The sequence below is a fragment of the Cydia fagiglandana genome, chromosome 7, assembly GCF_963556715.1.
Source record: "Cydia fagiglandana chromosome 7, ilCydFagi1.1, whole genome shotgun sequence".
NCBI lineage: Eukaryota > Metazoa > Arthropoda > Insecta > Lepidoptera > Tortricidae > Cydia > Cydia fagiglandana.
This window is the reverse complement of record NC_085938.1, coordinates 10,801,424-10,814,297: the sequence shown is the minus strand read 5'-3', so window position 1 is coordinate 10,814,297 and position 12,874 is coordinate 10,801,424. Positions and strand designations below refer to the sequence as shown.

Below are 12,874 nucleotides of genomic sequence, written 5' to 3'. Positions count from 1 at the left end.
AAGATTTGTATGAAATTCCATTAACGACCTTTTGTCCTAGCCGCACCTGAAACGTCATACTTCGCAGCCTATTATAAGGAACATAACATCAATATTTCATTGCATGTTTGAGAAAATATTATTTATACCGTGTATTGTAAACGGCTTAGATTGATTTATTTGATGCCATGTTAAGCTTCAAAGCTTTATTGTGAGAGGGATTTCAGGAATTCGATACACAATATCAAAGTTAAAAGGGTTGCTTTTTGCTAAGTGCGTGTGTGAGCCACAGTATAAGCCTGGTAAAGGGTTTCATAAGCGCCGGCATTCCTTTGTACTAGCACATTATTAGTATCTGACATCATACAATTAAGAGTTGCGTTGGCGTGCATGTTGCCTCGAAACATTATTCATTAACTATAGTTAAATTAGGTATCCAAGCTTTAATGTCGAAAGGATTAGTGTTCTTTAATAAATGTTAATCATTATAATAGTAGTTTATGTGACTGCTACATAATGAAAGGCATTAAAATACGAGTGTGGGTTTATGAAACGAATGAAATGAGTTTCATAATAGTATCACACGAGTGTTTTAATGCCTAATTATGTACAGTTACATACACTGCTTTATCTACACACTTATTATAAACTTTCTATGATATATTCACTAACTTCATATTACAGCCGACTTTGCTCTCTGGCGGAACTCGCGGATATGAGATGGCGTTTCCGAAATATCTTTATCGCACATTTTACACGAAACTTTTGTTATAGTTCCTTTAAAAACAACAAAACAAATTATATTTTATTTATAAACTAATTAAAAGATAAACTGTACGTCAAATGGCGGCAAATGAAAACTTTTTTCACGCACGTCACGCATCCGTAGTTTTTTTTTAAATTCAGAGACAAACTAGAGTCGGGGTCGATTACCATATCGTCCGATACCAACTTACATGCGAGATTTGTCAATATTGTATGCAATTGTCATTTGATTTCGAATAAAACGTCATCTCGACTGATATTAGAATAGGGGTCAAATCAAATTGCTTTTTTTTTTCAGAGATGTTCGAAATTTGAAATGCATTACCAAATCGATTTTGATATAGTAATGAAGCTATTACCACATTTTCACAGATAAGAAATTTGCTGTAACGAAACAGTTTACCGTAATGTGGGCCATTATTTACGAATTTTGAAGGCATCATAGACAGTTTATGATATGTGTGTAGATAAAACAGTTTAATACACTTTGGAGAATTACTTCATGCAATGTAACATAATTGAGCAAACATGCTAAGCCTTACAAGGGGGTGATTTTTTTCTCTTGCTGCCATATATGTCATATCTTTCGCATAATAAGATCGTTACGCATATCGGTCGGTAAGCAAGCCGGCTATTACATAAACATGGTATTATTTAATTGGCAATTAATGCCGGCCAGCATCTTCCATGCTAGTGGAAAAAAGCCGATAACGGAGTTCCAGCTGTATCGCATCCAGTTAGTGATATGCTCTAGTTCGTGCGCTACCGCTTTGCTCGTCTCTCAGATTAATCAATTCTTCAACAAGAATTATGGCTTCAGACGAAGATTTAAGTCTACAGGCCGTCTTTACTAAGTAAATCAAAGCGGCCTGGTTTCGATCTAGGCCTGAATGTGTAATAATTGTGCTTAATTAGTGTTTGGTGGTTTGGAAATTGCGGTTAAAATTCTTGATCATTAACTATTCTAATAACTGTCCGTTTTATTGTAACGTTTCTCTCAGTACAAATGAACATGTTGTTCCATAAAATTACGCGATATAAATCTTGAAAGTTGGGTTATAAAATCTGTTAGCTCTTTACTCTTAATGCGGTCATCACCTCTAAACTTTAAGTTGCGGATGTAATTATATCGATCCATTTGAATATTACGTTTAAGTGACGAAGTACGTAGCTATTTACATATCATTACCAAGAAAAAATGCTACAATAGGAGATAGCGTGTTTAATGACAATTAGCGTATTCATAATTAAATGCCAACATTCTAAAGGACGAACACTGAGTAATGACGCTTACTTACGCTCGACTAGATTTAGTTCAAAACAGTAGCTTACAGGAACTTGGATTTCAATTCTCGATATTTGTATGTTAGGTACTAGAACCATCAGCATCACATTAATGCAGAGCTTCGCGTTGAATTTATTGCTACATGCAGCTGGAGAATATGATTATTGAATTATTTTCTAAAGCCCACTTGCACCAATGCACTATCCCGGGTTTAACCGGTTAAACCCCAAGTTACCACGGTTACCAGTACAATTTGACACTAGGTTATCGTTTTAACCGGTTAACCACGGGTTAGTGGAATGGTGCAAGTGGCGCTAAGTGTTTTTCGTGCATACGTTGGATTCTGCTGAGGCTGCATAAGTGCATAATTAATCCATAGTGCAAGTGCAATATCCTTTTACGCATACTTCAGATTTTTGTGTTTCATTAGGGGATTAAAACATGACCTCACTATTTCGAAAGTCGCATTGACCATGTATCAGATGGATAGTAGTTTAATTTTTGGAGCCGTGTAACAGATTGAGATTTCTTTGCTAATTGTAGTAAACATATTTTCCAATAAAGGGGAATCTATAAATTTTTCTGTTCCTCTTGCGTCACAATATCCCTGCAATTATCTGAATCTGTTCCAAAAACATAATAAATAATATGTTCTAGTTTACAATACTTTTGTCGATAATATTTGTAACAGTTCTCGTCGAAAGTATTCCAAGTTCTTTCGAGTTGAACTACTAGCTTCAACTGCATAAAATTTCCTGACTTGCTTCGGGATCTGGCGAAGCCCAAGCGTGTGAAATAGTGTAATTGAGATTGCTGGTAGAGCCATGCTTACGAAACTGAAAGAGAATTGTAGGTAATTTTGACGTTTGATTTAAGATTTTTTTCAAGTACTTTTTTAGGGCTCCGTACCCAAAGGGTAAAAACGGGAGCCTATTACTAAGATTCCACTGTCCGTTTGTCTGTTCTGTCACCAGGCTGTATCTCATGAACATGTAAGTTTATGAATGAGTACGTGTTGCAACTGTGATACCGGAAAATACAAAGTAAAATATTGTTACATAATATTTATTTAGAAAATCTTACTCAACACTTTGACACATAAATAAAAACGCTTGAATTTATTTTACTCTTTACATGATTGAAATTTGGTTTCACTGCTTTTATTATTGATCTAAAAAGTCAAATTATGCATGTACTTATTACGGAACAACCCTATTTAAACTTGAAATTTATAGACTTGCCTTATTTATAATTACGAAATTTAAAGGTGTTTCGTTGGGCCCACTGTTTTATTAGATCCCTGTGCCATAAACCCAATTACAAGGTTACTGTATGAAGTGTTTCAATTTTCCAACTTTGCACCAATCACAACAGCGGCAACGCAGTTTACCAATGGTCTACTGAAGATATGATCTATCGTGATAAGGGTAAGCTTTAAAAAGAATGCATCTTATTTCCAAACTCACTTGTTAAACGGGGTAAGATGTGGAAAACTATCATTGCGGCAATATAATGCTCAGAAAATCAGATCTGGAGAAATCGATCTTGATCGTAAGAATTTTGGTTAGGTACCAGTTAATTATATTGTTGGGAAATAACAATGTGACGTTTACAGGCAAAAAAAAATAACCTCATATTCGACGGTTATCAGTAGGGTTACGTGCATTATGTGTACGGCGAACAACCCGTACTTTGTTTATATGTAATATTTATCATATTTAGGTACGTACTTTAACGAAAGTTTTACTCGCAGAGAAAGCTCTAAATGAGACTACTTTTGTCCATTCCTTTTTTCGGACACATTGTTTTTCCCAACTCGTAAACGTGAAATAAAAACGGCCCTTGTAACATTTTGTGACCCAACGAGCCGCTTATCGTATACTTTTATGACATACACCTGACGTAGGGATAAACAATAAACAAACGCGTGGAGATAAAATATTTTTATGAATGAATTCCGGTGCTTTTTAGGGTTCCATGATAATGTTTAAAACTGTAAAAATAGATGGAATAGAACGCAACATGTATTGTGCCCGGAAACTATAGGAACCAACAGCGCAACTTGTATAAATTCTTGATGGCAAACATTTTATCAATGTTCTAAAGAATTCAACCTGCTTCAGATATTTGTGGTTTCTTTCTCTTACGATCCAGCTACTGAATGTTGAAATAGTTTGTATGTTGTATGTACTATACCATACCTGAAGTGGCAGATATGTATATTATGTTTACAGCGTGATTATTTAATTAGGTATATTGTTTATCTATTGTAATATAATTCAGTAGTTACGCCGTATGTATTTATAATTAAAATAAAACATTGTCGTAAAAGGATTAAATCGCCTGTTACGTATGCATAGTTTAGTCTTCGTTTAGAATTTTAGAACAGTTAGACAATCGTCATGCATCCATTATCCGAACTCAGTCATATTTAGTAAAGATATATGTAAAAATACATAATACATAACGGTCGAAAGCTATTTCTTCAAAGTGAAAACATACGGAGTCGTCACGGCAGATGCGCCACGTTTCTTGTCATTGTTATGCACAGCGGCCAGTAGGGTAATCTGTGTCGATCGACACTGCGCATTATGCTACTTTCTTAATGTAATTGTTAGGCGAAAGGAATCTCTATTATATTATATCTCTAGTATTAGTAAATGCTATAGTAATGTCCGTCTGTCTGTCTGCCCGTTATCTCTTCACGCTTAAACCGCTGAACCGATTTAGATAGAAATCCCGGGAAAGGACATAAGATAGTTGCTATCCCGGAAACCATCCCTCGAAGGGGTGAAAAAGGGGGAGTAATATACTATGGCAGTTGGATATAGAATATATATTATGTACTTATTCTACGCAGATGAAGTCGCGTGCACAATTTTGAATCAGTACATTGTTTTAACAAGTAGGTACTTTTGAAAACTGTGGCATTTTATTTTATTTGCATTTTTTTTACTGTATTTACTTACAGTGTGTAATTGTGTATTCTGAATAATTCCCTCACCACGACTTAGGACTCGATGATCCTTCAAGCGCATATGGCGTTGTCCAAAACCCTTTAACCAAACTTATGAAGCGTCTAGTAACTAGCTATCAAGTAATTGCCGAGGTCTCAAAGCATTTCAAAAATCACCTAAATGTGCATTGTGTAAATTTACAATATACGGTTAAAAAAACTCACCTTCGCCTTCTGCTGTAGCTTTTCCTGCGGTCGTGGGCCGGCGGGTCGGATGCGTACGCGCCGCCCTCGACCTCCGCACTATGCCCCGCCCCCATCTTACCCCATACCACAGCACACACCGTCACTAACACAGGCCACCTGCGACACCCCCGCAAAATAAAAACAAAACACCGCGTCAAACTAAATATAAATAAGCTTTTTTCGGCCTGTGTCAATTGTATTCAAGTCACTTTATTTGAATTTTTGTAATGGTTTTGACTAAAAGGGTTCGAAGGATCAGGGTGTCGAGGTTTTCTCCGCCGCGTTGTTCTCGGGCGGTTCGCGACGCGAATGTGAAGCGTACCGTCGCAAGCGCAGCTCGCGCCCGCCTTACATTCTTAATTGTTGGCGCAAGTACCGAGAGATCTGAAGCGATAGTGCCGTTGACAGCACTTTTTTTGCCATTTTCATCATGTAAATCCATAAATTAAGATGTCGTTAATGAAGCCGACTAGAAACTGTTAAATCACATACTATGATGGTGAAATATGAAGACAGTTTAATCAAAATGTAATCATTTATTTATGCATCATAAATTTTCAATACCAGTGATATAAACATAAATGCGTCACGCACGTTTCGATATCTTTTGATATTTTGTTAATTTACAATCTTATTGTCATTATTCTTCATTGCTAAAGCTGGCTTCTGTTGTGGGTAGAAGATAAATATGTTACGAGAATATTAGAGCATTCTTGATGACCAAAAAATATAAGATAAAGAAGTCTTTAATTCAAATTATTACATACATTTAATAACCTATCACAAATGTTACCGTCATATCACACATATCCGAAAAATGATAACACTAAATTTCGACATTTCTCGTCCTATTTGTTAGGAGCGAATGAGTTGATGATTATGACTGCAATAAAATAATTATTTATTGCACTGCAACGGCTGAATTGAAATTAGGTTACACACAACAGTGAAAAATTTCAATGAACATACGATGTCGAGTAGGGTATCATTTTATAGAGATATGAAATTTATCTTTAATTTTCATTGATCTTTTTTAATTTTGAATAACATTTAGAAATCTATAACAATTTCATGTTTATCTGCCGCTGACGGGGTTACTTTTTTTAAAATTTACTTATTTAAAAGAAATTCTCATTTGGCGCATATGTCGCATGCTCGCAATCTCCTGCGGCTTGCACCGCCGGCGCTAATTGCCGCGATCCGCCTCGGAAATCGCTTCGCTCTCGTTTCTACTAATTACGCGAGCTGCTGCTTTCCCAATGGAAAACGTCGCGGAAGGAGCGCTGATCGATGGGCAGCAGGGGACAATGCGAACACGAGTCCGGTCTGCAAGTTGCTATATCCGATTTTATACATATCGTAGGTACAGCAATACCTGCAATAATATGTTACACAATGAAGGCCGCAAAAATATCTGACACAATCTTATTTGTAGAGTCATAAGAGCCGGTCACATATTTTTTCGGCCTTCGAAGAGTAACATATTATTGCAGGTGAGTGTACATAGTACTTATCCTTGAAGATGTTATAAGCTTAAAAATCAATTTGAGCACGAGTTAATTTCAAATAGTTTAAAAGTTTCACAAGCAACAACTTGCGATACAGCGAGGAAATGCCGCCAGCATCCTTGGTACAAAGCCTCAAGGGCCTATTTTAGATTTAAGCTAGTTATTAATTTCTTTTAGTAATACCACTGTATATTGTTTGTAAATAAGTGATATATACATACATATTATACTTTGAAGTGCTAGTGTTACCCACATTTAAAATTCATATAGTATTAGGAGCAAATTAAAGATAAATATGGACAGAACAACAAAATGGGCAGTTTCATATCTTATTTAATTATTTACATATCCAAAATTAATTCAATCCCGTCTTATTTGATTGAGTCCGTGTACAAGAGAAAACCATACGTCAAAAACCATTATTACATTTTGACATGAATGAAAATATATTCAGGAGGAAATGAAAATACGCAATCCGCTTATAATATTTACCTGAAGAACATCTCAAACACGTATCAGACGGCTGGTGTTCCGCAGCTTCGCGAAATAAATCGCATGGAAGCAAAAACACTTAAAGTACTTAGCGAGATTTTATTCCACGTACATACGTTTATTCCACGTATGTATTACGAGTAAGTAATGTTGGAGGAATCAGATTGTCATTCAGTTAGTTTCAATGTAATAAATTATAATCTTGAAACATTATTGGATTACAGTACGATCTGTTTTGAATTACGGTACTGGGCAATGAGAAGAATATTGGACCGAACGCAGCAAACACAGGAATAAACCAGCATTCCATGAAATCGTCTACCGTTTGTCCCATACAAACGCGAATTTCTGCAGATTTGCAGTTATAAGAGTTTCCTTTTCTATGACAAATGGCCAAAAATATGCACCGAAAAATAATCGCGCGCTTTATATGCCGAAAAAGAAGTTGCAATACAGCAAATAAAATGCGTTTGTACGGGACAGCCCCTGGAATGCTCCTAAAGTGGTTTCAGTCAAATCTCACGAAATTTTAGTATGATGTAGAATGTAGGTAGATTAAAATCTCCTGATTACTTTTTTATATCGGCACAACTCTCACAGAAGTACACTTTCAGAAATAATTAAGTAACCACTTTTTCCTTATGTTTGCTGCGGGGTCCTTTTATTTTTACTTGTTATTAGTTATTGATAATAATGGTACAGCTACATATCATAACAGTTGCCCAATGCGATAGTGTAGTAAAAAGTATTTAATCTAGGGACATTTATATTTACAAAACAATTTCAAGAATAAATAGCCCTTTTCATTGCGACACTCGTTTGGGTAGGGAAAAACAAATATTTATGGACTTGTCGCTTGCCATACTTAAAATTCTTCCGTGGACGATCCATTAACGCTTCCCTTAATGTAATCATCTAGAATTTAACTAATTTGCTGAAGAGACACTTAAGACTTAACTGAATTAACTTTTCAACTTGTAATTTTAAGGAAAATATTTGAGGATTCTGTTACATAATTTAATTTGGTATAACTGTCTCAATTTATGATCAAGCGTCTAATATTGGGTGGTTAGGTTAGGTACTTATTAAACTAAGTTTTCCTGAGAATTTTATGGCAAATCAACATGCATAGTGCCTATTTTAGAAAGCGCTACAAAGACCAGTAATGCTTTGACATTGCTTACCGCTGTTGGTTGCTCGAAGACCCTAGGTAATTCACCTTGCACTGTATTGGTGTTGCTCCAATACTACCGACCGTTCACTGCCACGCACACTTGTATGTAAATCTTTTTTAACTATTTGTTGCAAATTTAAAACAAAATTATAATCGTCGAACCATAAAGAGGCTTATTTTTGTAAATATGAGTTCTATATATGTTTGGAACCTAGTAATCGAAACCAAGATAAAATAAATCTGAAAACTAAATTATGCATTCCAACCGCAGTTGCATCAGCATCACAACGGGGACGCTCCACTAGTCTCGTAGAATTATTCAAAGCCTCAGAATAGTAATAGCTCAAAGTGTGAAGCAAATTCTTATTTATTATCAATATCATACTAACTTTTGCCTAAAACTTCGTCACTATTACTTATTCTGTGACTTCGTCTACGCGGACTTAGTAATTTGATTAGGTAGCGTATTTTTTATCTATTTAATCTGCTGTTTATTGATTCGCCATACAAACTTCCACCCCATTTTTTACCCTTTTAAGGGATGATTGTTAGGATAAAAACTATCCTATTTCCTTCAGCGGGACTCAAAGTATCTCTATACCAAATTTCAACTAAATCGGTTCAGCGGTTTTAGTGTGAAGAGGTAACAGACAGACAGACAGGACACACTTTCGCATTTATGTATGGACATGATACGCTGGAGGAATTTCTTTAAATATTATTATATATGCAAGAGCATGCATTATAAATTTGTGTTATTTAGGTAGGTACCTATCGTAGGTTCGTAGGTACCTATAATAATTTCGTTGAACGAAGGTACAATAATGTTACACCTACGTAATTAAATAAATTACTGACACGTTTGGGATTGAGAATTTTGCCTTACAGAAAAGGAACATCACTCCAAATATTTTTTCTTGCGCAACTCGCAGTAAATTGCTGTCACCTGCAAAATTGCACATACTCCAGCGTATTAAAAATCCTCATTTCGCCACGCGACTGGCATTCTCCCCGACTTTAAGTGGATTCCTCGAGATGGAACCATTGGGATCAAGAGAATGTCAGGCCGAGGTGTGTTAAGACCTGGCCCCAATTTCATATCGGTGACAGGTGCGGCGAATTGTAAAATCACTGTTGCTGACGTCACAGGCATCCATGGGCTACAATTACCACTTACCATCGGGCGGGCCGTATTCCTGTTTGCCACCATCATTGTATTATTTAAAAAAACTTTATTATATCGGAAAAATACAGATATTTCTCCTGCGAAGTTTCTGACAATTGTCAAAGATTTAGAAGAATTGTAGGTAATTCTTGACAGGTAATGAGTTATATGTCGGAATTTCGCGACAATTGTAGTGTTTCTTGTGACAATTGTCATAAACTTAGCAAGAGAAATATCTGTTTTTTTCCGATATCATAAAGTTTTTTTTAATAATACAATGATGGTGGCAAACAGGAATACGGCCCGCCCGATGGTAAGCGGTAAACGTGGCCCATGGATGCCTGAGACGTCAGCAACAGTGATTTTACAATTCGTCGCACTTGTCACGTTGGTGAAACAGGGGCCTGGCATGCCCGGGACGTGTCGAACTCTCGCACTTTTATTACTTTGTGCTACAGCTCCTGATATTTCAGGGTAATTAATGAAATACTTTGGCTACTTTGACATTTAAACCAACGTCTAATTCCTTAATATTTAAAGCAATCGCGACGGCTGCGGTCGACATAAAACATTACCTTTAGATTTTTGAAGTGAAAACTTCTTTAGCGGCGCTGAGCACTTTTTGAGGTGGGGAAAAAATGATAAACTAGATTCAGCGTAACGAGTAACGTAACGCTGACGTCATGTGTCACGGACAATGTTATTCACCAAAGAACTTTAGTCATAACGTATCATAATCCGGTCAATTATTTAAAACTGGACTTTTATATTAAGCAATAAAGCTCAATGTTCTAATCTTGTACGGGCTGAAATACGAGGATCTCACAGTTACATTCTAACTTTATATCACTCAAATATACCTAATTCAATAAAGCTACATCTTGATGAAATCGCTAATTAAAGTGAACTTTAGTACTGGTGAATAAAACTCAAAATATCATGACATTTAGATGCGAGGTCTGCAAGGTAACTTTACAATTTCTATTCGAATTTTAAACAATTAATGCTACAAATTTAAGCTCACTGGCCAGCAATTTCGGAACTAAAGTTTTTCAATAGAAAGGAGGATGGGTCAATTATACATAGTGCTGCAGACATTTTGGACTGGTCATTGAGTTTTTACTTCTGTCGGCACTCCCGGAGTGCAACTCGTTGTTTTTTTACCAATATCTATTTGTATCTTATTATTTTTATTGCTCAGGAAGCAAGCTGCATTTGTAGTATGATAAGGAGGACAATTCGAACGTACATTTTGAGATCAAAATTATATCTACATAAATGATGTCATTTTGTTCTCATTCGCCCGTGCGTCTCGCTCGCGCGAATAAATGTTCGGGCTAGTACGAGCGTCCGAGTTTGAATTGGCATCAAAAATATCAATTTAAATTATCTTCAGTACTGGTTGTGGTAAAATAGAATTGTCCGACTAGTGTATTCGTAGAGAAGTTAATTTAAAATGTAGTCTTCGTTTTTTTCGCTGACTCTGCGAAGTTGTTTGACATTTTAATTTCTCGATTGTTGCATATCAAACAAATAACCTTTGTTTGTTAGTTCAGGCTCCGTTTTTAAATATTCCTTTAATATAAATAAAATAAAAGCAAATTCAGTTCCTCAACTCCATTGGAATAATTTTATACCAAGTTTTGTGTGATACGAAAATTGATATAAAAAGTCAAGACTCGTGAGCGTGAGCATCATGAAGACTAATGTTTGTGTAAGTTTTCAATATAAACCTCATAGGCTTATCTGGAACAGCTCTGAACTTTTCTCGTTTAGCTAGTTTATGGTACGATGTAGATACCCAATACGATGTAGATACGACCCTCAGCAATGAGGATACGACTGGAAAGAAGAGATACCCAATACGGGCGTGAAATGGCGATTGAGATTCTAAATTGAAAAAAGTTGCAATCAATGTGCCATTAAATTTACGGTATATTATGAAATAAAGAGAAAAGAAACATCAATAGAACGTAGTTGTCTCGTCTAGAGTCTGCGAAAAGAGAAGAGTCGTGGAATGTATGAGGCCCAATACATTCCACGACTCTTCTCTTTCCAAAAACTCTAGAAACTTTTTCTTGTTACTTGCCGACTGCCGTAGTTAGGCACACCAAAATATTTCCTAACACATATCTACTGACTGCCCTATGAAATTTATACACACATTTAGTAATACCTATACAAAAATGTTGCACACAGATAGTAAAATGATTGCGACTTATGGCGTGTACGCCTTATAGTTTTTACTTGAACGATCGAGATGAATTCAAAGTTTAGTGCGACCAGAAAATCCAGAAATATGTTGTTATTGATAAAAAGTATTCTTGACGTTTACTGAAAATATTCTCCGGTTGGTGAAATTCTAAAGATGCAATTGTCGGATTTTGTCCGATTCTTTGAACTCGGACTGTTTTGACACCGGAGAACGGAGAATTATGTCTGTGGAAAATATCGGGGTCAAATAAAAGCTTCAGCGATATACTTGCGGAACTGGGAGCTGAAATCATATATAAATATGTCTATTTTCATTTCAAACAGTTATAATATTGATTGAATAATATAAGTAAAAGTATCGTACGTTGAATTACTAATTATGTATCATTTTTGGTCAGGTAAACAAAATTATTAAATGAACCAATAGCCACAGGATAATTTCCATAATCGCTTACACAATTTCACATATATATCGGCTTTTAACAAGCGTTAATTATCTCCCAGCAGGCCTATGTTGGTTGACACAGCCTCATCAAGTTGTCGATGCTGCTATTTACACTCACGAGTAATGAAAACTGGTTACAATGTGGGGAATTTCCTATAATTATTACCCTTTTCCTTACCATTACATAAACATGAACAATCGTTCGTTAAAATATATGTAAATTATTCCTACAATCGTATTAATGAGCCGATTGATAATTACCATGCATTGTATTTTAATAAATTCGTTTCAACCGTTTCAGTAGGAAGACACGGTTTTAGATGAGATGGGAGAGAGGTAGATAGATACTATTGTAGCTACACCTTCATCTCATCTCTAAGTGTCACAAAAATAAGAAACCTATTTCATTGACAAATGGGGTCAGTTAACTTGCTGCGGAGTAACGAAGACAACTAAGTTTTCGCGGTCGATGTCGTCTTCATTACAGTAATTTTTAATAATAATATATCTGTCCGTAAACGCAATTGGTATGGTCAAATTTGTAAGGATTTGTATAGCACAGATTGATAGATATACGTAGTTAGGTAAATGCAGCTCTTTCGTAAGATAAAATTCGTTTTGTAATTTACCGTTACAACAACACAA

The 12,874-nt window shown here is 35.7% G+C and overlaps 2 protein-coding genes across 2 annotated transcripts in view; one reads left to right on the top strand and one right to left on the bottom strand.

Annotated features, from left to right (window-relative positions):
* Window positions 1-5,525, bottom strand: part of LOC134665888 (uncharacterized) — a 93,123-nt gene extending 87,598 nt beyond the window's left edge. The window contains exon 1 of the mRNA XM_063522919.1: window positions 5,211-5,525. Coding sequence (XP_063378989.1) covers window positions 5,211-5,305 — 95 coding nt within the window. The 5' untranslated portion in view covers window positions 5,306-5,525. The remainder of the gene's footprint in view (window positions 1-5,210) is intronic.
* The window catches only part of LOC134665902 (calcium uniporter protein, mitochondrial), a 174,426-nt gene that overhangs the window by 93,190 nt on the left and 68,362 nt on the right, over window positions 1-12,874 (top strand). The gene's annotated exons all lie outside the window — the stretch shown is intronic.